Source organism: Schistocerca cancellata, chromosome 1 (genome assembly GCF_023864275.1).
Source record: "Schistocerca cancellata isolate TAMUIC-IGC-003103 chromosome 1, iqSchCanc2.1, whole genome shotgun sequence".
Taxonomy (NCBI): domain Eukaryota; kingdom Metazoa; phylum Arthropoda; class Insecta; order Orthoptera; family Acrididae; genus Schistocerca; species Schistocerca cancellata.
Window position 1 is genome coordinate 1,134,373,957 of NC_064626.1, and position 23,102 is coordinate 1,134,397,058.

The following is a 23,102-nucleotide window of genomic DNA, read 5'->3' on the forward strand; positions in this document are numbered from 1 at the left end:
ATAATAGAAAAGAAACTGGAAATACAGTAGAGCCAGCCATCCTGATTTATGTTTTACGTGGTTTCCCTAAATCGCTCCAGGCAAGTGCCCAGATGGCCCTTTTGAAAAAGGGCATGGATATTTCCTTCTCCATCTTTGAAACTATCTGAGCATGTTCTCTATCTCTAATGACCTCAATGTTGATGGTATGTTAAACCCCATTAAGCAATCTTGTTGTACGTTCCTTTTGTTTCTACATTTTAAAAATCCACACTAAGGACTACACTTTTAGTTTTACAATAACCTATTGCTATCCATAAAGATATGATTGAATTTATCATATAAGTATATTAAATTAAAAAGAGAGAGAGAGAGAGAGAAAGAAAGAAAGAAAGAAAGAAAAGGAAGAATCCTATGTGATACTGGACGTAAATAATTAACAAACATTGCTAAATGCATAATATGAAGCAAGAGGTTACTTTAACAGACTGAGAAACAGATATAAAATGAAGTTCAAAGTACATGAAGATTAAATGTGGTATCCACTACAGGTGAACACTTGATCTATTGGTATGTTGTTGCAGCTGACCGAAAACATGAAAAACATTAAAATGTTTTTCAGAACTGGTATTTGTAAAGCTCAACAGCACCTGGCATATCTAAGATAAAGACTGTGAAATGGTTTATATTTGATGCATAACTAATTTGTAACTTTAAGAAATCAAATGACAATGAATTACCAGACACAGAAACAGATACTTTAGTTTACTTTCTTAGATATTGCTGGTATCCAGATAGATGAATTAAAATGAAATCAGTACACTGAACCTCAGATAAGGTGAATGGCACAACAAAATAAGCAATAACTGTTTTGAAAGAAGCCAGTTCTCTGGTAATTAGGTAAGAAAGTAACTAAAAACCTATTAAACACAGACCAGAATACAACTTCCTCTTACAAGTAACTGTAATTCAACAATATTCAATGATGATGCAAATAAAAAACAGCTCTTTATGCTGAATATTTGGGTTCATATGTTTTGGTTCATTATACATCCCACAGGGCTCCAAATTATGATGAGAACTGCACTACATGTAAGGTGAAAGTGCGCACGTGCACCCCCCCCCCCCCCCTCTCCACCCTGCACACACACACACAAAAATCAGCATATCTGCAATTACTTACTTGAAATGTGAAGTGATCCTTGTGAAATACTGTACTTTGCCTCTGAATGGAGTATTTGCTTCCCACGAAGCCACTGAACATTTGGTGTTGGATTTCCAACAGCAATGCACGGTACAGTCACACTTGACTTCAACGCACGATGCAAAATTTGTGAAAAGGATGCAATACGAGCTGGTGCTGAAATATATTACAATATTGTGAATTAAAGAAAACTATACTAATAAATAAATAATAATAGCAATAATACAATTCTGGGATGATACACAGTTCAGAAAAATTACTGCAATAATGCCCATATGAAGAAGAAAATAAAAACCAAGAAATGTTGAATTCTGTCCTGCTTGATGCTAGGCTTTTGATTTGTCCCTTGAGATCTTACATGTCAGATTCACTGTCACTGTGGTCAAGAAACTTCTTAGTTGGTCACCCATTATTGTTCTTACATGAAAGTCATAAATGATAAGAGATGTGTCCATATCCCATCTCAAGCAGTGTTAGGATGCATATTTGTTTTGTATATTTCTTAAATTATGCAGAGAATGCAATAATTAAAATCAGTTATGCAGCTGGCCTGTCAATAGCTTTTATCCCCTGAAAAATTGAACAAAATTGTAAAAAATACATGAAAGATGAGCTGAAGCACAGACATAGCTCATTAGCCAAGACAGTAATGGAACAGGTTTACAAATGCTTCACAGCAAACAAATCAACACTTAATGCTATAAATACTGAATGAATCATTAACAATGTTTTCTCATAGAAGAAACTGAGAATGATGGGTATAGACTAGATGAGGCTCTGTGTGTGAACTTCCTAGGCACCCAGATGAATAATAAATTGAAATGGCACCAATGGATAAGTTAACCAAAAATTTCAGTTCTTGCTTGACACTCTCATTTTATTGGCCTGGAGATGGGATTGCTAGGACACTTTCACTCAATACAAGGCAGTGTGTGTCTGTATTTGGTTCTTGGTTGTTTTCTTTGGGATCTACACAAAATTCTGTGAGGTAGCAAGTACTATGAATCACTATAAAATAGCTAGTTTTTGTATTGCAATTAGTATTACTACCAGATGAGAATGCCTGGGTTGTTTCCTTGCACTTCTTTGTCATTACCCCATCCTGGATTTTACATTGTTTGATATACCCTTCCTTCAGATGCCTGTGTTATTTCACACACACAAATCTTAATTTATCATTTTTCTGTAGCAACTCTTACTTCAGAACTACCAAGGTTATTAAAAGGTTTCTCAAAATATGGGTTTTACTTTTTGGAATTATTATCTTTTGATAAAAGTATTAATGAACTTTTATTCATGAAGTTTTACTCTCTACAGCAGATGCAACAGCTGCTCTAATGCTCACCTCTTGAATTAGGTGCCTGAGAAACCAATCTGGTACTGTCGCCCTCACCAGCAACTGTTGAAGCTGTCACCCAAAAATCATACTGCTCCAACTCTTTCAGTCCACGAACTTCATGCATTGTCACTGATAAACTCACTTGGAAGATTACTGGCTGTGACTAAATAAGGAAAGAATTATTATACTTTATTGCTACCTTTACATGAAAAGAATTTGACATATCAGAAAATACAAACAATATAATGCTACGAAGAATACATCATAACTAAAGTTCTACTCAGCAGACACCAGCATATAGGAATTGACACAAATATTTGGATTGTGATCTGAGGCTTATTTTATTGTTGAAGCCAAAGGGATTGTCTAATACGGGCTTGCTGGGTCTATCATGACTCGAACTTTTTAAGTTTCTTGTAGGAGCATCACAGCTACCATAGTGGTCCCGGTGCACATGCAGTCCACACTGTACTTCGCCTCATCAGATAGTTTCCTACTTCATGCTATTGATATACAAATTATATTATCTACCAGTTTTGACCTATGGATCAGAGGGCTGGACTTGGGCAAATAGCAGAATATAAGCGATACATATGTGTCTTCTGTGAGGGATCCTGGATCTCAACCGAAGGCTTTGTCGACTCTATGACAATCTTGGCTGCAGATTTCTAGACCTGCATTATCATGTGGGAATTTGTAGGACTCCCATTGATAGGTGAGGGGTGAACTAAATAAAGGAAGCAGCTACCCAGGTAGCAGAGTATTTGTGGCATGCACATGAGGGCTTTTTAGGCTAGGCAGTAGTTTGTCGTGCTCCAAGAACACTTGTCAGTCAATATGCTACACGAAAAGTCAAATGGCATTCAGAATAAAGACACTTTGACTGGCATAATTTTATCAGAAAACTGTTGAAGTATACGTAATGAAGTACCTCAATTTGTTGTTGTTGTTGTGGTCTTCAGTCCTGAGACTGGTTTGATGCAGCTCTCCATGCTACTCTATCCTGTGCAAGCTTCTTCATCTCCCAGTACCTACTGCAGCCTAAATCCTTCTGAATCTGCTTAGTGTATTCATCTCTTGGTCTTCCTCTATGATTTTTACCCTCCATGCTGCCCTCCAATACTAAATTGGTGATCCCTCGATGTCTCAGAACATGTCCTACCAACCAATCCCTTCTTCTAGTCAAGCTGTGCCACAAGCTCCTCTTCTCCCCAATTCTATTCAATACCTCCTCATTAGTTATGTGATCTACCCATCTAATCTTCAGCATTCTTCTGTAGCAACCACATTTTGAAAGTTTCTATTCTCTTCTTGTCTAAACTATTTATCATCCACGTTTCACTTCCATACATGGCTACACTCCATACAAATACTTTCAGAAATGACTTCCTGACATTTAAATCTATACTCGATGTTAACAAATTTTTCTTCTTCAGAAATACTTTCCTTGCCATTGCCAGTCTACATTTTATATCCTCTCTACTTCGACCATCATCAGTTATTTTTCTCCCCAAATAGCAAAACTCCTTTACTACTTTAAGTGTCTCATTTCCTAATCTAATTTCCTCAGCATCACCCGACTTAATTCGACTACATTCCATTATCCTTGTTTTGCTTTTGTTGATGTTCATCTGATATCCTCCTTTCAAGACACTGTCCATTCCGTTCAACTGCTCTTCCAAGTCCTTTGCTGTCTCTGACAGAATTACAATGTCATCGGCGAACCTCAAACTTTTTATTTCTTCTCCATGGATTTTAATACCTACTCCAAACTTTTCTTTTGTTTCCTTTATTGCTTGCTCAATATACAGATTGAATAACATCGGGGATAGGCTACAACCCTGTCTCACTCCCTTCCCAACCACTGCTTCTTTTTCATACCCCTTGACTCCTATAACTGCCATCTGCTTTCTGTACAAATTGTAAATCTCAAATTACTGCCCTCAAATTATTCATGGGACTGAGAGCTGGCTGAAAGCTGAAGCGGAAAGCTCTGAGATATTTTTTGCATCATGGATTGTGTATTGGAAAGACAGTTTGGAAGTTATAGGAGGGGGAGTGTTCGTCGCAGTTAACAAAAATATTCTCTCTAGTGAGGTCAAAGTTGAGTGTGGCAGTGAAGTTATCAGGTCGCATATAACAGTTGTACATGAAATCAACTTAATTTTTGGATGTTTTTGCCAGCCACCCAATTCTGTTATCACAGTTTGAGAGTCATTCAAGTCTACAGTCAATAGCACACAAATACCCAGATTAAGCAATACTAGTTGAAGTAGATTTTAACCTACCAAGTATAGACTGGGATGTTCATAGATTCATTGCGGGAAGTACAGACAGACAGTCAGTCATGGAAAATACTTTTGAATACATTTTCTGAAAACAGTCTTGAGCATCTAGCTCAGCAGTCCACACACAATTGAAATACCTTGGACCTTGTAGCTACAAATATGCCAGGCATTATCAACAATGTCAGTATAGGAATGGAGATTAGCAATCGTGATGGCATTATACCAACTATGATTACAAAAGTTAATAAATCAGTCAAGAAGGTTAGGAGAGTGTTTCTAATAGACAGAGCAGACAATAAGTTATTAGCATCTCACTTGGGCAGTGAAGGAGCACCACGTACTTCCAGTAAGACAGGTGTAGGGGAATTATGGGCAAACTTTAAGCAGATTATAAATCGTGATCTGGAAAGTTATGTGCCTGGAAAGTGGATAAAGGATGGAAAAGACCCACCATGGTTTAGTAATGAAATTTGGAGACTGCTGAGGAAGCAGAGGCTGTTGCATTATTGGTTCAAAAAGGAATGCACAAATGATGGCAAGCAAAGCTTAGCAGTGATTCATCTATCTGTGAAAGGATCTATGTGTGAAGCATACAACAACTACCACCATCACACCTTACCAAAAGATCTTGTACAGAACCCAAGGAAACTCTGGTCTTATGTAATATTGCTAACTGGGTCTAAGGCTTCCATTCAGTACCTTGTCAAATAGTACGGTGTGGCAACTGAAGATAGCAAAATTAAAGTTGAAGTTTTAAATTTCATGTTCAAGAAACCATTCACACATGAGAATCATACAAACATATAGCTGACCATCAGGCAGACTCCCGTATGGATGACATAGTAATAAATGTACCTGGTGTAGAGAAACAACTGGAAGATTTGAAAGCAAATAAATCGCAATGTCCAGATGGAATCTCAGTTCAATTTTACAGAGAGTACTCTACAACACTGGCCCCTTACCTAGCTTGAATTTATCACGAATCTCACGCCAAGCACAAAGTCTCAACCGACTTGATAAAGGTGTAGGTGACTCCAGTATATAAGAAGGGTAAAAGAACAGACCATCAAAATTACACACCAATGTCCCTAACTTCTATTTGCTGTAAAAACCTTGAACATATTCTGAGAAGCTTACATCCAAAAATAAATATGGTTTTAGAAGGCATCATTCCTGTGAAGCTCAGCTTGCCCTTTTCTCACGTGATATAGTGCAAACTATGTATGAGGGCAGTTCAATAAGTAATGCAACACATTTTTTTTTCTGAAACAGGGGTTGTTTTATTCAGCATTGAAATACACCAGGTTATTCCCCAATCTTTTAGCTACACAACACTATTTTTCAACGTAATCTCCATTCAATGCTACGGCCTTACGCCACCTTGAAATGAGGGCCTGTATGCCTGCACGGTACCATTCCACTGGTCGATGTCAGAGCCAACGTCGTACTGCATCAATAACTTCTTCATCATCCGCGTAGTGCCTCCCACGGATTGCGTCCTTCATTGGGCCAAAGATATGGAAATCCGACGGTGCGAGATCGAGGCTGTAGGGTGCATGAGGAAGAACAGTCCACTGAAGTTTTGTGAGCTCCTCTCGGGTGCGAAGACTTGTGTGAGGTCTTGCGTTGTCATGAAGAAGGAGAAGTTCGTTCAGATTTTTGTGCCTACGAACACGCTGAAGTCGTTTCTTCAATTTCTGAAGAGTAGCACAATACACTTCAGAGTTGATCGTTTGACCATGGGGAAGGACATCGAACAGAATAACCCCTTCAGCGTCCCAGAAGACTGTAACCATGACTTTACCGGCTGAGGGTATGGCTTTAAACTTTTTCTTGGTATGGGAGTGGGTGTGGCGCCACTCCATTGATTGCCGTTTTGTTTCAGGTTCGAAGTGATGAACCCATGTTTCATCGCCTGTAACAATCTTTGACAAGAAATTGTCACCCTCAGCCACATGACGAGCAAGCAATTCCGCACAGATGGTTCTCCTTTGCTCTTTATGGTGTTCGGTTAGACAACGAGGGACCCAGCGGGAACAAACCTTTGAATATCCCAACTGGTGAACAATTGTGACAGCACTACCAACAGAGATGTCAAGTTGAGCACTGAGTTGTTTGATGGTGATCCGTTGATCATCTCGAACGAGTGTGTTCGCACGCTCCGCCATTGCAGGAGTCACAGCTGTGCACGGCCGGCCCGCACGCGGGAGATCAGACAGTCTTGCTTGACCTTGCGGCGATGATGACACACGCTTTGCCCAACGACTCACCCTGCTTTTGTCCACTGCCAGTTCACCGTAGACATTCTGCAAGCGCCTATGAATATCTGAGATGCCCTGGTTTTTCGCCAAAAGAAACTCGATCACTGCCCATTATTTGCAACGCACATCCGTTACAGACGCCATTTTAACAGCTCCGTACAGCGCTGCCACCTGTTGGAAGTCAATGAAACTATACGACAAGAAGCGGGAATGTTTGAAAATATTCCACAAGAAATTTCCGGTTTTTTCAACCAAAATTGGCCGATAAAAAAAATGTGTTGCATTACTTATTGAACTGCCCTCGTATGAAGGGCAACAGACAAATTTCATATTTCTAGATTTCTGGAAAGCTTTTGACAGGGTTTCCCACTGCAAGCTGTTAATGAAGGTACGAGCATATGGAATAAGTTCACAGATATGTGAGTGGCTCAAAGACTTCTTAAGTAATAAAAGCCAGTATGTTGTCCTTGATGGAAAGTGTTCATCAGAGACAAGGATATCGTCAGGAGTGCCCCAGGGAAGTGTGATAGGACCGCTGTTGTTCTCTATATACATAAATGATTTGGCAGACAGGGTGAACAGAAATTTATGGTTGTTTGCTGATGGGATACCAGTGTGTACAGTAAGGTGTCAAAGTTGAGAGACTATAGGAAGATAAGAGACAACTTAGACAAAATTTCTGGTTGGTGTGATGAATTGCCCTACATGTGGAAAAATGTATGTTAATGCAGATGAGTAGGAAGAACAAACCAATAATGTTTGGGTATCGTATTACTAGTAACCTGCTTGACACACTCAAGTTGTTTAGATATCTGGGCATAACGTTGCAAAGCAATATGAGATGGAATGAGCATTAGAGAACTACAGAAGGGAAGGCGAATTTTCAACTTCTGTTTATTGGGAGAATTTTAGGAAATAGTGGTTCACCTGTATAGGAGACCGCATATAGGATGCTGGTGCAACCTATTCTTGAGCACTATTCGAGTGTTTGAGATCCAGTATCTGTACCACACCAGATTTAAGGCAGACATCGGAGCAATTCAAAGGCGGGCCGGTAAACTTGTTACCAGTAGGTTTGAACAACACTTAAGTGTTACAGAGATGATTCAGGAATTCAAATGGAAATCCTTGAAGGGAAGGCGACATTTTTTTTTTTTTTTCAGGAAACGATGTTGAGAAAATTTAGGGAACTGGCATTTGAAGCTGATTGCCAAACAATTCTACTGCTGTGAACATACATTGCACGTGAGGACTTTGTAGAATAGGTATGAGAAATGAGGACTCTACGGAGGCATATAGACAATTATTTGTCCCTCACTCTATTTGCATGTGGAACAGGAAAGGAAATGATTGGTAATGGTACAGGGTACCCCTCTGCCACACACTGTATCACAGCTTGTGGAATATCTATGTAGATGTAGAATAACTATGGTCTTATAAATCAACTCAAGGCTGGTAATATGGTGCATTTTCCAAACAAAATACTATAAGCACAATATAATTTTGCATTTTGCATGGAGGGTGATGGGAGTAGAAACAAGTAATTCCTTCTTCCTAAATACACCACTCTCACAGTATGTAAAACAAAAAAATTAAAAAGAGAAGTGACAATGGTTGTAATGACAGCTTAAATGACTTAATATGGTCAAAATGATCACTTAAATGACTACATGTAGACAAAACCAAAATCTTGTTGCCACAAACTACAAAATACTACTGTAAAATGACACTTCAAACAGTAATTTTTGGAAACAAAAGATGACAATAAGCAGATAAAAGTCAATACTTGTCAATATCTACTGATTCCTCCTGACCCAGCACCCTTTGTGAGAAGTGCGTAAGTTACATTGAACATATAGTATGTACTCGTTAATAGATATAGTTCCATCATATCCTTTTCCCACAGTCCAGTATTAATATATGAGTGAGAAGTTACAAATTTATTTTTGTATTTTGAATGAAATCCATACCTGAAATTCTTAAGAAATACTTCAACAGATTAAAGATGGCAGACTGTGTGTGTGTGTGTGTGTGTGTGTGTGTGTGTGTGTTTGTGTTTTTGACTTACAGGTTGACTAGCAGATTCTGAATTAGTATAAGCTCTGGATCTGTTACAGTTAGAGATAAGATCTTTCTGGAAACATGCAAATGCAAACAATATTGAACCAACCCTTGGTGGATGATGTTTCTTCTTGCAGTATACTGTGTACTGCGTAATAATACCATTTGGGTACTTTGGTGGCAACCATGAAACCAGTACAGAATCGGATGTCAGAGACAAGGCTTTGATACCAGCTGGTGGTCCAGGAACTGAAATAAAAAAAAAATATGTGAAACAAAGTTACAATTGTGACAGTTCATTAAAGCACAGAACATAATGTGCTAAATCATTCTGTTAAAAGATAGCTGCCTACTATCTACTCATATTGCTTGGCAGATTACAAACAAGACTGGTTTGATGCAGCTCTCCATGCTACTCTATCCTGTGAAAGCCTCATCATCCCCGAGTAACTATTGCAACCTATATCCTTGTGAATCTGCTTACTGTATTCATCTCCTGGTCTCCCTCTACCCTACCCCCCCCCCCCCCCTGCCATAAATCCCTCCAGTGCTAAATTGGTGATCCCTTGATGCCTCAGAATGGGTTCTACCAACTGACCCTTTCTTCCAGTCAGGTTGTGCCACCAGTTTCTGTTCCCACTATTCTATTCATTATCTTCACACCACATTTCAAAAGCTTCTATTTTCTTCTTGTCTAAACTGTTTATTGTCCGTGTTTCACTTTCATACATGGCTACACTCCGTACAAATACTTTCAGTAAGGACTTCCTGACACTTAAATCTATACTTGATGTTAACAATTTTTTCTTCTTTAGAAATGCTTTTACCATTGCCAGCTTACATTTCATATCCTCCCTACTTTGACCACAATCAGTTATTTTGCTTCCCAAATAGCAAAACTCAATTACTACTTTAAGTGTCTCCATTTCCTAACCTAATTCCCTCAGCATCGCCTGATTTAATCTGACTACCGTATTTACTAGAATCTAAGCCACACTTGAATCTAAGCCACACCTGAAAAATGAGACTCGAAATCAAGGAAAAAATTTTTTCCCGAATCTAAGTCGCACCTGAAATTTGAGACTCGAAATTCAAGAGGAGAGAAAAGTTTTAGGCCGCACCTCCAAATCGAAACAAAGTTGATCCATTTTAATATGAGACACAATTTCGGTCGAATGAATGACGATACAGCTACAGTAGTTTGGTTCGAGTCGTAAGCTTAGCAGTTAAGCTTTACCAGGTAGCCATTGCTATGCGTCAGGCGCTCCGTCCGTATTTGTACTGGTACCCTTCCTTGTTCACGTGCTTCGTCTGGTTTGAATTGATTGCTTATTTTTCTTTGATCTTGTAAGTGTCATTCTCTTTGTTACAGGTGTTTACGTCACTCTAAGCTGAAAATGCATTACTGTACTGTGTCATGCATTGTTTGTTGCAGTCTGATAATGAGTGTTTACGGCCTGTCGCCGCTTGCGGCATGGCTTGCTTTTGTGCGCGCTATCGCCGCATACAATGGAAAAAAGAGAGACAGGAGAGAGAGACAGAGGAATTGTCTCATTAGTGAAACAATGGCAAGAGACTGCTATTTGTTGTTACTTACACTGCTGCTTTCTTTGATAATGATCAAGAAGAACCAAATAATAGGCTGCGTATGATAGAAGATGTTCTGAACGAAAGTTTATCGAAAATTTTTCTCTGTTTGAAAATCTTTGCAAACGCCTCTTTAGTACATTACATTACATTGTGCACAGAAATTTGAGTAATCTTAAATTTAAAAATCTAGTCAATTGCCGTGCATCATTTCTGACTGTATCACTATTAGGCATAAGAATAATACGAATATAAACATGACATGATATGTATATTCTTCCACGTTTGCTGTTGTCTCACTCTAGTTTTGTAGTTGATTAGGTGGACAGGATTTAAATGAGATAGCAGCAAACCCCCCATGAACCATGGACCTTGCCGTTGGTGGGGAGGCTTGCGTGCCTCAGCGATACAGATGGCTGTACCGTAGGTGCAACCACAATGGAGGGGTATCTGTTGAGAGGCCAGACAAACATGTGGTTCCTGAAGAGGGGCAGCAGCCTTTTCAGTAGTTGCAGGGGCAACAGTCTGGATGATTGACTGATCTGGCCTTGTAACATTAACCAAAACGGCCTTGCTGTGCTGGTACTGCAAACGGCTGAAAGCAAGGGGAAACTACGGCCATAATTTTTCCCGAGGACATGCAGCTCTACTGTACGATTAAATGATGATGGCATCCTCTTGGGTAAAATATTCCGGAGGTAAAATAGTCCCCCATTCGGATCTCCGGGCGGGGACTACTCAGGAGGACGTCGTTATCAGGAGAAAGAAAACTGGCGTTCTACGGATCGGAGCGTGGAATGTCAGATCCCTTAATCAGGCAGGCAGGTTAGAAAATTTAAAAAGGGAAATGGATAGGTTAAAGTTAGATATTGTGGGAATTAGTGAAGTTCGGTGGCAGGAGGAACAAGACTTTTGGTCAGGTGATTACAGGGTTATAAATACAAAATCAAATAGGGGTAATGCAGGAGTAGGTTTAATAATGAATGAAAAAATAGGAGTGCGGGTTAGCTACTACAAACAGCATAGTGAACGCATTATTGTGGCCAAGATAGACACAAAGCCCATGCCTACTACAGTAGTACAAGTTTATATGCCAACTACCTCTGCAGATGATGAAGAAATAGATGAAATGTATGACGAGATAAAAGAAATTATTCAGGTAGTGAAGGGAGACGAAAATTTAATAGTCATGGGTGACTGGAATTCGTCAGTAGGAAAAGGGAGAGAAGGAAACATAGTAGGTGAATATGGATTGGGGGGAAGGAATGAAAGAGGAAGCCGCCTTGTAGAATTTTGCACAGAGCATAACTTAATCATAGCCAACACTTGGTTCAAGAATCATAAAAGAAGGTTGTATACCTGGAAGAATCCTGGAGATACTAAAAGGTATCAGATAGATTATATAATGGTAAGACAGAGATTTAGGAACCAGGTTTTAAATTGTAAGACATTTCCTGGGGCAGATGTGGATTCTGACCACAATCTATTGGTTATGAACTTCAGATTGAAACTGAAGAAACTGCAAAAAGGTGGGAATTTAAGGAGATGGGACCTGGATAAACTGAAAGAACCAGAGGTTGTAGAGAGTTTCAGGGAGAGCATAAAGGAACAATTGACAGGAATGGGGGAAAGAAATACAGTAGAAGAAGAATGGGTAGCTCTGAGGGATGAAGTAGTGAAGGCAGCAGAGGATCAAGTAGGTAAAAAGATGAGGGCTAATAGAAATCCTTGGGTAACAGAAGAAATATTGAATTTAATTGATGAAAGGAGAAAATATAAAAATGCAGTAAATGAAGCAGGCAAAAAGGAATACAAACGTCTCAAAAATGATATCGACAGGAAGTGCAAAATGGCTAAGCAGGGATGGCTAGAGGACAAATGTAAGGATGTAGAGGCTTGTCTCACTAGGGGTAAGATAGATACTGCCTACAGGAAAATTAAAGAGACCTTTGGAGAGAAGAGAACCACTTGTATGAATATCAAGAGCTCAGATGGCAACCCAGTTCTAAGCAAAGAAGGGAAGGCAGAAAGGTGGAAGGAGTATATAGAGGGTTTATACAAGGGCGATGTACTTGAGGACAATATTATGGAAATGGAAGAGGATGTAGATGAAAACGAAATGGGAGATAAGATACTGCGTGAAGAGTTTGTCAGAGCACTGAAAGACCTAAGTCGAAACAAGGCCCCAGGAGTAGACAACATTCCATTTGAACTACTGATGGCCTCGGGAGAGCCATGACAAAACTCTGCCATCTGGTGAGCACGATGTATGAGAAAGGTGAAATACCCTCAGACTTCAAGAAGAATATAATAATTCCAATCCCAAAGAAAGCAGGCGTTGACAGATGTGAAAATTACCGAACTATCAGTTTAATAAGTCACAGCTGCAAAATACTAACGCGAATTCTTTACAGACGAATGAAAAAACTGGTAGAAGCCGACCTCGGGGAAGATCAGTTTGGATTCCGTAGAAATGTTGGAACACGTGAGGCAATACTGACCTTACGACTTATCTTAGAAGAAAGATTACGAAAAGGCAAACCTACGTTTCTAGCATTTGTAGACTTAGAGAAAGCTTTTGACAATGTTAACTGGAATACTCTCTTTCAAATTCTGAAGGTGGCAGGGGTAAAATACAGGGAGCGAAAGGCTATTTACAGTTTGTACAGAAACCAGATAGCAATTATAAGAGTCGAGGGGCATGAAAGGGAAGCAGTGGTTGGGAAAGGAGTAAGGCAGGGTTGTAGCCTCTCCCCGATGTTATTCAATCTGTATATTGAGCAAGCAGTAAAGGAAACAAAAGAAAAATTCGGAGTAGGTATCAAAATTCATGGAGAAGAAGTAAAAACTTTGAGGTTCGCTGATGACATTGTAATTCTGTCAGAGACAGCAAAGGACTTGGAAGAGCAGTTGAACGGAATGGACAGTGTCTTGAAAGGAGGATATAAGATGAACATCAACAAAAGCAAAACGAGGATAATGGAATGTAGTCAAATTAAGTCGGGTGATGCTGAGGGAATTAGATTAGGAAATGAGACACTTAAAGTAGTAAAGGAGTTTTGCTATTTAGGGAGTAAAATAACCGATGATGGTCAAAGTAGAGAGGATATAAAATGTAAACTGGCAATGGCAAGGAAAGCGTTTCTCAAGAAGAGGAATTTGTTAACATCGAGCATAGATTTAAGTGTCAGGAAGTCGTTTCTGAAAGTATTTGTATGGAGTGTAGCCATGTATGGAAGTGAAACATGGACGATAACTAGTTTGGACAAGAAGAGAATAGAAGCTTTCGAAATGTGGTGCTACAGAAGAATGCTGAAGATAAGGTGGTTAGATCACGTAACTAATGATGAGGTATTGAATAGGATTGGGGAGAAGAGAAGTTTGTGGCACAACTTGACTAGAAGAAGGGATCGGTTGGTAGGACATGTTTTGAGGCATCAAGGGATCACAAATTTAGCATTGGAGGGCAGTGTGGAGGGTAAAAATCGTAGAGGGAGACCAAGAGATGAATACACTAAGCAGGTTCAGTAGGATGTAGGTTGCAGTAGATACTGGGAGATGAAGAAGCTTGCACAGGATAGAGTAGCATGGAGAGCTGCATCAAACCAGTCTCAGGACTGAAGACCACAACAACAACAACAGCAGCAAACACGAAAGAATACATCGCAAAATGTTTATATTCGTATTATTCTTATGGTGAAGAGAATACTGCTATTAGCAACCATCTCTTCTCACAGGTAGTAAAAAATTCAGAATGTAGAGTTGACCATATTGACAAAAACCCCAAACAGTCTTGCCAGTCCGATTTTCGTAGTACATTGAAATTCTGCTACATTCGATGATGAACAATATGGAATTTGTATTTACTTCGTTGGATAATTTATGAAAATGCAGTGGTTGAAACTCAGGGCAGAGAAGAAAGCTCATCTTCCACCTTTTATTATTTTTTTTTAAATTTATTTACTGACACAGAGGTTTTGGCGCCAGTATTTTTCTTTGTGCCTGCAAAGCAAGCCTGTGTAGTGCTACATGTATTCGACGGCAGAAGTTAGTTGTGGCTGCACCTACCAACATTTTTCAGAACTTCCGCTTGCTTTGCACTCGATTCTAAGGCGCAGACGGTTTTTTGGATTACAAAAACCAGAAAAAAAGTGCGGCTTAGATTCGAGTAAATACGGTATATTTCATTATTCTCATTTTGTGTTTGTTGATGTTCATCTTATATCCTCTTTCCAAGACAATGTCCATTCTGTCCAACTGCTCTTCCAAGTCCTTTGCTGTCTCTGACAGAATTACAATGTCATCGGCAAACTTCAGAGTTTTTACTTCTTCTCCCTGGACTTTTAATTCCTACTCCATAATTTTCTTTTGTTTCCATTACTGCTTGCTCAATATACAGATTTAATAACATTGGGGATAGTCTATAACCCTGTCCAGGCTATAACCCTGTCTCACTCCCTTCTCAACCACTGGTTCCCATTTGTGCCCTTCAACTCTTATAACTGCCATCTGGCTTCTGTACAAATCGTAAATAGCCTTTTGCCCTGTCTCACTCCCTTCTCAACCACTGGTTCCCATTTGTGCCCTTCAACTCTAATAACTGCCATCTGGCTTCTGTACAAATCGTAAATAGCCTTTTGCTCCCTGTATTTTACCCCATGTTACGTTTAGTATTTGAAAGAAGAGCATTTCAGTCAACATTGTCAAAAGCTTTTTCTAAGTCTACAAATGATATTAACATAGGATTGCCTTTCTTAACCTATCTTCTATGAGAAGTCATGGGGTTAGTATTGGCTCACTTGTTCCTATATTTCTCCTGAATCCAAACTGATGTTCCCTAATTTCAGCTTCTACCAGTTCTTCCATTCTTCTGTAAAAGATCCGTGTTAGTTTTTTGCAACTGTGACTTATTAAACTGGTAGTTTGGTAATTTTCTCACCTGTCAGCACCTGCTTTCTTTGTAACTGGAATTACTATATTCTTCTAGAAGTCTGAAGGTGTTTCTCCTGTCTCATACATCTTGCTCACGAGATGGAAGAGTTTTGTCATGGTGGGCTCTCCCAAGGCTAGAGTAGCTCCAACGGAATGTTGTCTACTCCTTTGACTTTGCTTCATCTTTCTTTCTTTCTTGTTTCATCTTTCAGTGCTTTATCAAATTCTTCTCGCAGAATCATACCTCCCTTCTCATCTTCATCTATGCCCTCTTCTGTTTCTATAATATTGCCCTCATGTAAATCTCCCTTGTATAGACATTCTATATATACCTTCCACCTTTCTGCTTTCCCTTCTCTGCTTAGGACTGGTTTTCCTTCTGAGTTCTTGATATTCATACAGGTGGTTCTCTTTTCTCCAAAGGTCTCTTCAATTTTTCTGTAGGCAGCATCTACTTACCCCTAAGGATAAATGCTTCTACATCCTTACATTTGTCCTCTAGCCATTCCTGCTTAGCCCTTTTGCACTTCCTGTCTACCTCATTTTTTAGATGTTTGTATTCCCTTTTGCCTGCTTCATGTATTGCATTTTTATATTTTCTCCTTTCATCATTAAATTCAATATCTCTTGCATTACAAAGGATTTCTACTATCCCTTGTCTTTTTGCCTACTTGCTCCTCAGCTGCCACCACTATTTCATCTCTCAAATTTACCCATTCTTCTTCTACTACATTCCTTTCACCTGTGCTTGTCACTTGTTTCCTAATGCTCCCTCTGAATCTCTCTACAACCTCTGGTTCTTTCATTTTAACCAGCTCCCATCTCCTTAAAATCCTACCTTTTTGCAGTTTCTTCAGTTTTAATTTGCAGTTCATAACCAATAAACTATGGTCAAAGTCCACATCTGTCACCAGAAATGTCTTACAATTTAAAATCTGGTTCCAAAATCTGTGTCTTACCATTATATAATTAATTTGAAACCTTTCTGGATCTCCATGTCTCTTCCACATATAAAATCTTCTGTCATGATTGTTAAAGCAAGTGTTAACTATGATTAAGTTATGCTCTGTGCAAAATTCTACCAGGCAGCTTCCTCTCTCATTCCTTTCCCCCAGTCTATATTCACCTATTACTTCTCTTCCTTTTTATACTATCAAATTCCAGTCCCCCATGACTATTAAATTTTCATCTCCCTTAAGAGTCTGAATAATTTTTTAAATATTATCATACATTTCCTCAATCTCCTCCTCATCTGCAGAGCTAGTTGGCGAATAAATTTGTATTACTGTGATGGGTGTGGGCTTTGTATCTATCTTAGCTACAATAATGTGTTCACTATGCTGTTCATAGCAGCTTATCCACATTCCTATTTTTTATTCATTGTTAAATCTACTCCTGCATTACCCTATTTCATTTTGTATTTACAGCTTTGTATTCACCTGACCAGAAGTTCTGATCCTCCTGCCACAGAACTTCACTAATTCCCACTATATCTAACGTTAACTTATCCATTTCCTTTTTTACATTTTCTAACCTACCAGCCCAATCTGACATTTCATGTTCTGATCTGTATAACACCACTACATCTGATGTTAATATTTCAATTTTCTTTCTAAATTTTCTGGCCTACCTGCCTGATTAAGGGATCTGACATTCCATACTCTTATCAATGGAACATCAGTTTTGTTTCTCCTGATAACAACATTCTTCTGAGTAGTTCCCATTCAGAGATTCAAATGGGAAATTATTTAACCTCTGGAATATTTTACCCAGCAAAAAAAGTGATGTGTATAGGAATAAGGTCAACTGTAAATGTAACTTTGTACACATGGGCACCATATGCAAGCGTGTAAATGATGGCAGTTGCAATTCTCTGTTACAAATGTAATGGCCTCCAGAGTGCATTAGTGCTGTTCATGTTTAGTGTTGTTAGCAGGACTGTTAGGGTACATAACAAATCATGAACCATGTCAGATGTTGAATGATCTCTGTCAAAGACATGGAGGTGACATGTACTCATGTGAGAAAGCTTTATCAGCATCTGGCGGAGTGTGAAATGGGCCTCATTGTTGGTCTCCATTTGGCTGGCTAGTCAAATTGTTTAGTATTCAGATTTGTGGGACATTCAGCTGTAACAGCAGCTGAATGTTGGACTGTGTCTCCCTGTCACAAAGAAGAATCACAGTATTGTGCCTTGAGCTCATCACAACCCATTCACACCTGAGACTGCCATCTGAAAACAAATAATGGACTCCCTGCAACATTCCTTCATCCTGCACCTTTAGTCAGATACTAGCAGACTAGGGTATTATCATCTCATACTTAGGTTGCCATTAACACCACAACACAAATATCTGCTTTTGAGGTGTTGTCATGACGAGGAAGCATTGACTTTTCATGAATGACATCACATTGTATTCAGGAATGTATAGTGGTTGCGCACCACCCCACATGACTATTGTCAATGGGCACAGTGGCAACCCAGGGAAATGACCCATTCTTCCAATGTTCTGGAGGGTCACAACAGCATTACTCCTGGCATCATGGTGGGGAGAGTGTAATGTAATCAAACCATTGAAGCACTGGGAATCCTATGATAGCAGTGAGTACCTGTATCTTCGTTTACATATAAATTAAATTCTTATAAATCCATGTTCATATAAATTAACTATTTTATGCTTAAATATTTATATTCCACATACTTAAAACAATGTTAAATATTTTACATAACATTTTGTAAATTCACGTCTATTGATTTTGCTAAATATGTACCAGAAGTTGTCTCTGATAGAGATGTAAACTCTTTGCTTTGTATATTATTTTTGTTCTTCTTCATTGTGGATCGATTTGGTGGGAAGTAGTTGTAAGTGGAAGTCATTTGCAAGGCTACAGAAAGCAGTTGCATTATTGGTTGTGTTTATACCATCACAATATGTGAAATGTAGCAGAATACAAACATTTAAAAGTTCAAATACTTTACCTTGTTCAGTCTATTGAGAATTACCCAATTTTCACAATCCTTTCATCAGTTAATTTTCTTTGTACTCCAAGAGGGGTTGCAGAAATTATCATACCTCTATCAAAGGCAACAAAGTCATCATCATGATAATCAGCTCAGTAAAATTTCATCTTTTTGTATGCAAATGTGTTCTTTGGTGCAACTCACTTCAAAATAATGACTAACGTCTGGTTTGGATGCACGTCATTGAAAATGCAGTACTCAACAGTAACATTACAAAAGCCATCGGGTATATCTTCAGGTCACAGCTGGTAGTGATTAAGGGAATTCTAAAGTACAATGTTATGTCACAGACATCCCAAATTCTCCAGTATTACCTCTCATGTGACAGTATTGTGTTGTCAATTTTCAACAGGACAATGCTCACCATCACATTGCATATATCTTCATGCACTGTCTATGTGACGTTCAAGTACCCCCGTATGTGTGTATGTGTGTGTGTGTGTGTGTGTGTGTGTGTGTGTGTGTCTGAAGTTAATTTTAATAGCTATTTAACTCTTTACATTGCTGAGTGGGTGTCAAAGATTTTTATGGCTGAATAGCTTACTCCTTTTTGTGCCAAACTGAGGCTGAGAGATGGATACTGTAAATAATTTCCCTTGCATGAATTACACTCACGAATGTAACTGTTGTTTTCAAACTGTGATGTATTGTTCACAACAAACTTCATAAGGGAATAATTGTACTGTGAGGCTGTTGTCAGTTCACCCACTGATTAAAGAGCTGTCTACAGGAGGTTCTAGAGTCGACATCACATATTATTGTAATTACATGCTTCTGTGGAACAAATATTGGGTTGTCTCATAAGTTCATTCACTTTTTGTTACCATGCAATCACAAAGAAGACCTGGGAACACATGACTGCAGCACAGCTACAAGAGGGTAGTTGCCATCCTGTCTGCTTACACACTTCACACACAAGGTTGGGCACAATCTAACTAAATAAGGTGGATAAGTTTTGTAAACAAACTATATTTTATTCTGCAGTATACACCATTATTGTCAACAATATATTGCCATTTCTCTGGAAGCTTAAAAATGCCATTCTTCCAAAATGGTGGAGGGGGTTCAGGTCGACAAACTCTTCGAGGTTCAGTCTGCAGTCCTCCAAGGAGGTGAGGCATTTGTCATTCAGGAAATTTTGCAGTGATCAGAATAGATGAAAGTTGGAAGGTGCAATGTCTGGCAAATATGGCAGTTGGGGTAACACATCCTTCACAAAAGAACACAGCTTTTGAAGAGTTACCATACTCATGGTGAAACGCAACATCATGTCCCAAATCCAGTTTTTTCTCACCAATGGCTGTCTTGAGGTGAACAAACTGTGAACAGTATGTCTTGGAAGTGATAGTCCATTTGGAAGAAGTTCATAGCAGAGGACATCTTCACAATCCCACCAGGTGCATTGCAGAAACTTCCTCATAGGCAGGCCTGCTTTGGAAACTGAGTGTGGTGGCTGCCCTCTCTTGCACCATAATATACATTTATACATTTCCAGGCACTATTATACATGATCCGTTTCTCACCTCCAGTTACCAGCCATTCCAGAAAAGGAGCAGTCTCATTGTGTCTCAGTAAGGAGTCACATCCTGACACATCCCGAATCAAATTTTATTTCACTTAATTCAGAAGTAATCGATACATTGCAAATATTTATGTAACCCAGCTTCTTCAAGTTCATGGCTACAGGAGCACAAGTGACATTGAGCTCCAATGCCAACACCCACTTTGTCATTCGTGGATTGTTGACTATCATGGCAACAGGCCATTCCATATCTGTAGCCACTGGCTGTCCAGATCTAGGTCTATCTGTTAGGATGAAATTCCCAGCTTGAAATTGACTAAACCATTTCTGACATGCTTGAGCCATTACTGCAATGTTCCTGTATATGGCACAAATCTTCTGCTGGCATTGTGAACAGTTTTTGCTCTTATAATATTGAAACAGCCTAATATGTTGGAAATGTTCCCTCATGTTTTCCACAGCTTGTAAACACAAATTCACACTGTTCCCTCCAATGCCAGGTACAAACACACACTGACATATTCAGTGGTGTTTCAGGCTGTCAATAACTATGTCATTGGGATAGTTATCTACGTGTTACCCTAGGGGGCTTGGTGGATGCAGGGTTTGCAGGTGGAATGCACAAGCAAAAGAAATTAACTTATGAGAAAACCCAATACCTTCTAGCTATCACCAAACTATTGATCTCTCCCTCCCAAGGAAGAAATTATTATTTCCAAAAACTGGGAAAGTGTGTGTGTTCTGTGTCTACCAGCAGTATCAATATTTCACCTCATGAAGGTAAGTACAAACTATCAGTTCTACTTTAATATTATAAAATAAACCCAATACAGCTAACAAACATAACACAGCTAACGATCATAATTCATCAATTTGGTCATTCATATCCACAGACTAAACAAATGATGCACCTGAATTTTCAGATAGCTGAACAAAAGACATAATTTGCATCTGAACACACACATCTTTTTATCACAGATATATTTTTGCTGCAAACTGCTCTTACAAATTACTCTGTTTACAAAAATATTGTCAACCCTATCTTCTGACTCAATCATAAGTTGAGCAACATTGAAGGACGCAATAAACATGCAGCGAAACTAGGTACAATTTTTTGTATTCAGCACCATCAGTTAAATTACCGAAGGCCTTGGGAGAGCCAGTCCTGACAAAACTCTACCATCTGGTGAGCAAGATGTGTGAGACAGGCGAAATACCCTCAGACTTCAAGAAGAATATAATAATTCCAATCCCAAAGAAAGCAGGTGTTGACAGATGTGAAAATTACCGAACTATCAGTTAGTCACAGCTGCAAAATACTAACGTGAATTCTTTACAGACGAATGGAAAAAACTGGTAGAAGCTGACCTCGGCGAAGATCAGTTTGGATTCTGCAGAAATTTTGGAACATGTGAGGCAATACTGACCCTACGACTTATCTTAGAAAATAGATTAAGGAAAGGCAAAGCTACATTTCTAGCATTTGTAGACTTAGAGAAAGCTTTTGACTATGTTGACTGGAATACTCTGTTTCAAATTCTAAAGGTGGCAGGGGTAAAATACAGGGAGCGAAAGGTTATTTTCAGTTTGTACAGAAACCAGATGGCAGTTATAAGAGTCGAGGGGCATGAAAGGGAAGCAGTGGTTGGGAAGGGAGTGAGACAGGGTTGTAACCCGTCCCCAATGTTATTCAATCAGTATATTGAGCAAGCAGTAAAGGAAACAAAAGAAAAATTCGGAATAGGTATTAAAGTCCATGGAGAAGAAATAAAAATGTTGAGGTTCGCCGATGACATTGTAATTCTGTCAGAGACAGCAAAGGACTTGGAAGAGCAGTTGAATGGAATGGGCAGTGTCTTGAAAGGAGAATATAAGATGAACATCAACAAAATCAAAATGAGGATAATGGAATGTAGTCGAATTAAGTCGGGTGATGCTGAGGGAATTAGATTAAGAAATGAGACTCTTACAGTAGTAAAGGAGTCTTGCTATTTGGGGAGCAAAATAACTGATGATGATCGAAGTAGAGAAGATATAAAATGTAGACTGGCAATGGCAAGGAAGGCGTTTCTGAAGAAGAGAAATTTGTTAACATCGAGTATAGATTTAAGTGTCAGGAAGTCGTTTCTGAAAGTATTTGTATGGAGTGTAGCCATGTATGGAAGTGAACATGGACGATAAATAGTTTGGACAAGAAGAGAATAGCAGCTTTCGAAATGTGTTGCTACAGAAGAATGCTGAAGATTAGATGGGTAGATCACATGACTAATGAGGAGGTATTGAATAGAACTGGGGAGAAGAGGAGTTTGTGGCACAACTTGACAAGAAGAAGGGACCGGTTGGTGGGACATGTTCTGAGGCATCAAGGGATCACAAATTTAGCATTGGAGGGCAGCGTGGAGGGTAAAAATCGTAGAGGGAGACCAAGAGATGAATACACTAAGCAGAATCAGAAGGATGTAGGTTGCAGTAAGTACTGGGAGATGAAGAAGCTTGCACAGGATAGAGTAGCATGGAGAGCTGCATCAAACCAGTCTCAGGACTGAAGACAACAACAGCAGTTAAATTACCCTCCTGGAAATGGAAAAAAGAACACATTGACACCGGTGTGTCAGACCCACCATACTTGCTCCGGACACTGCGAGAGGGCAGTATGAGCAATGATCACACGCACAGCACAGCGGACACACCAGGAACTGTGGTGTTTCCAGAATGAGATTTTCACTCTGCAGCGGAGTGTGCGCTGATATGAAACTTCCTGGCAGATTAAAACTGTGTGCCCGACCGAGACTCGAACTCGGGACCTTTGCCTTTCGCGGGCAAGTGCTCTACCAACTGAGCTACCGAAGCACGACTCACGCCCGGTACTCACAGCTTTACTTCTGCCAGTATCTCGTCTCCTACCTT

At 39.3% G+C, this 23,102-nt stretch overlaps 1 protein-coding gene across 1 annotated transcript in view; it reads right to left on the bottom strand.

Annotated features, from left to right (window-relative positions):
* Positions 1 to 23,102, bottom strand: part of LOC126133935 (Down syndrome cell adhesion molecule-like protein Dscam2) — a 367,718-nt gene that overhangs the window by 106,116 nt on the left and 238,500 nt on the right. Inside the window, exons 20-22 of the mRNA XM_049915191.1 lie at positions 9,242 to 9,381; positions 2,529 to 2,685; positions 1,163 to 1,339 (exon numbers count right to left, since the gene is read on the bottom strand). Coding sequence (XP_049771148.1) covers positions 1,163 to 1,339; positions 2,529 to 2,685; positions 9,242 to 9,381 — 474 coding nt within the window. The remainder of the gene's footprint in view (positions 1 to 1,162; positions 1,340 to 2,528; positions 2,686 to 9,241; positions 9,382 to 23,102) is intronic.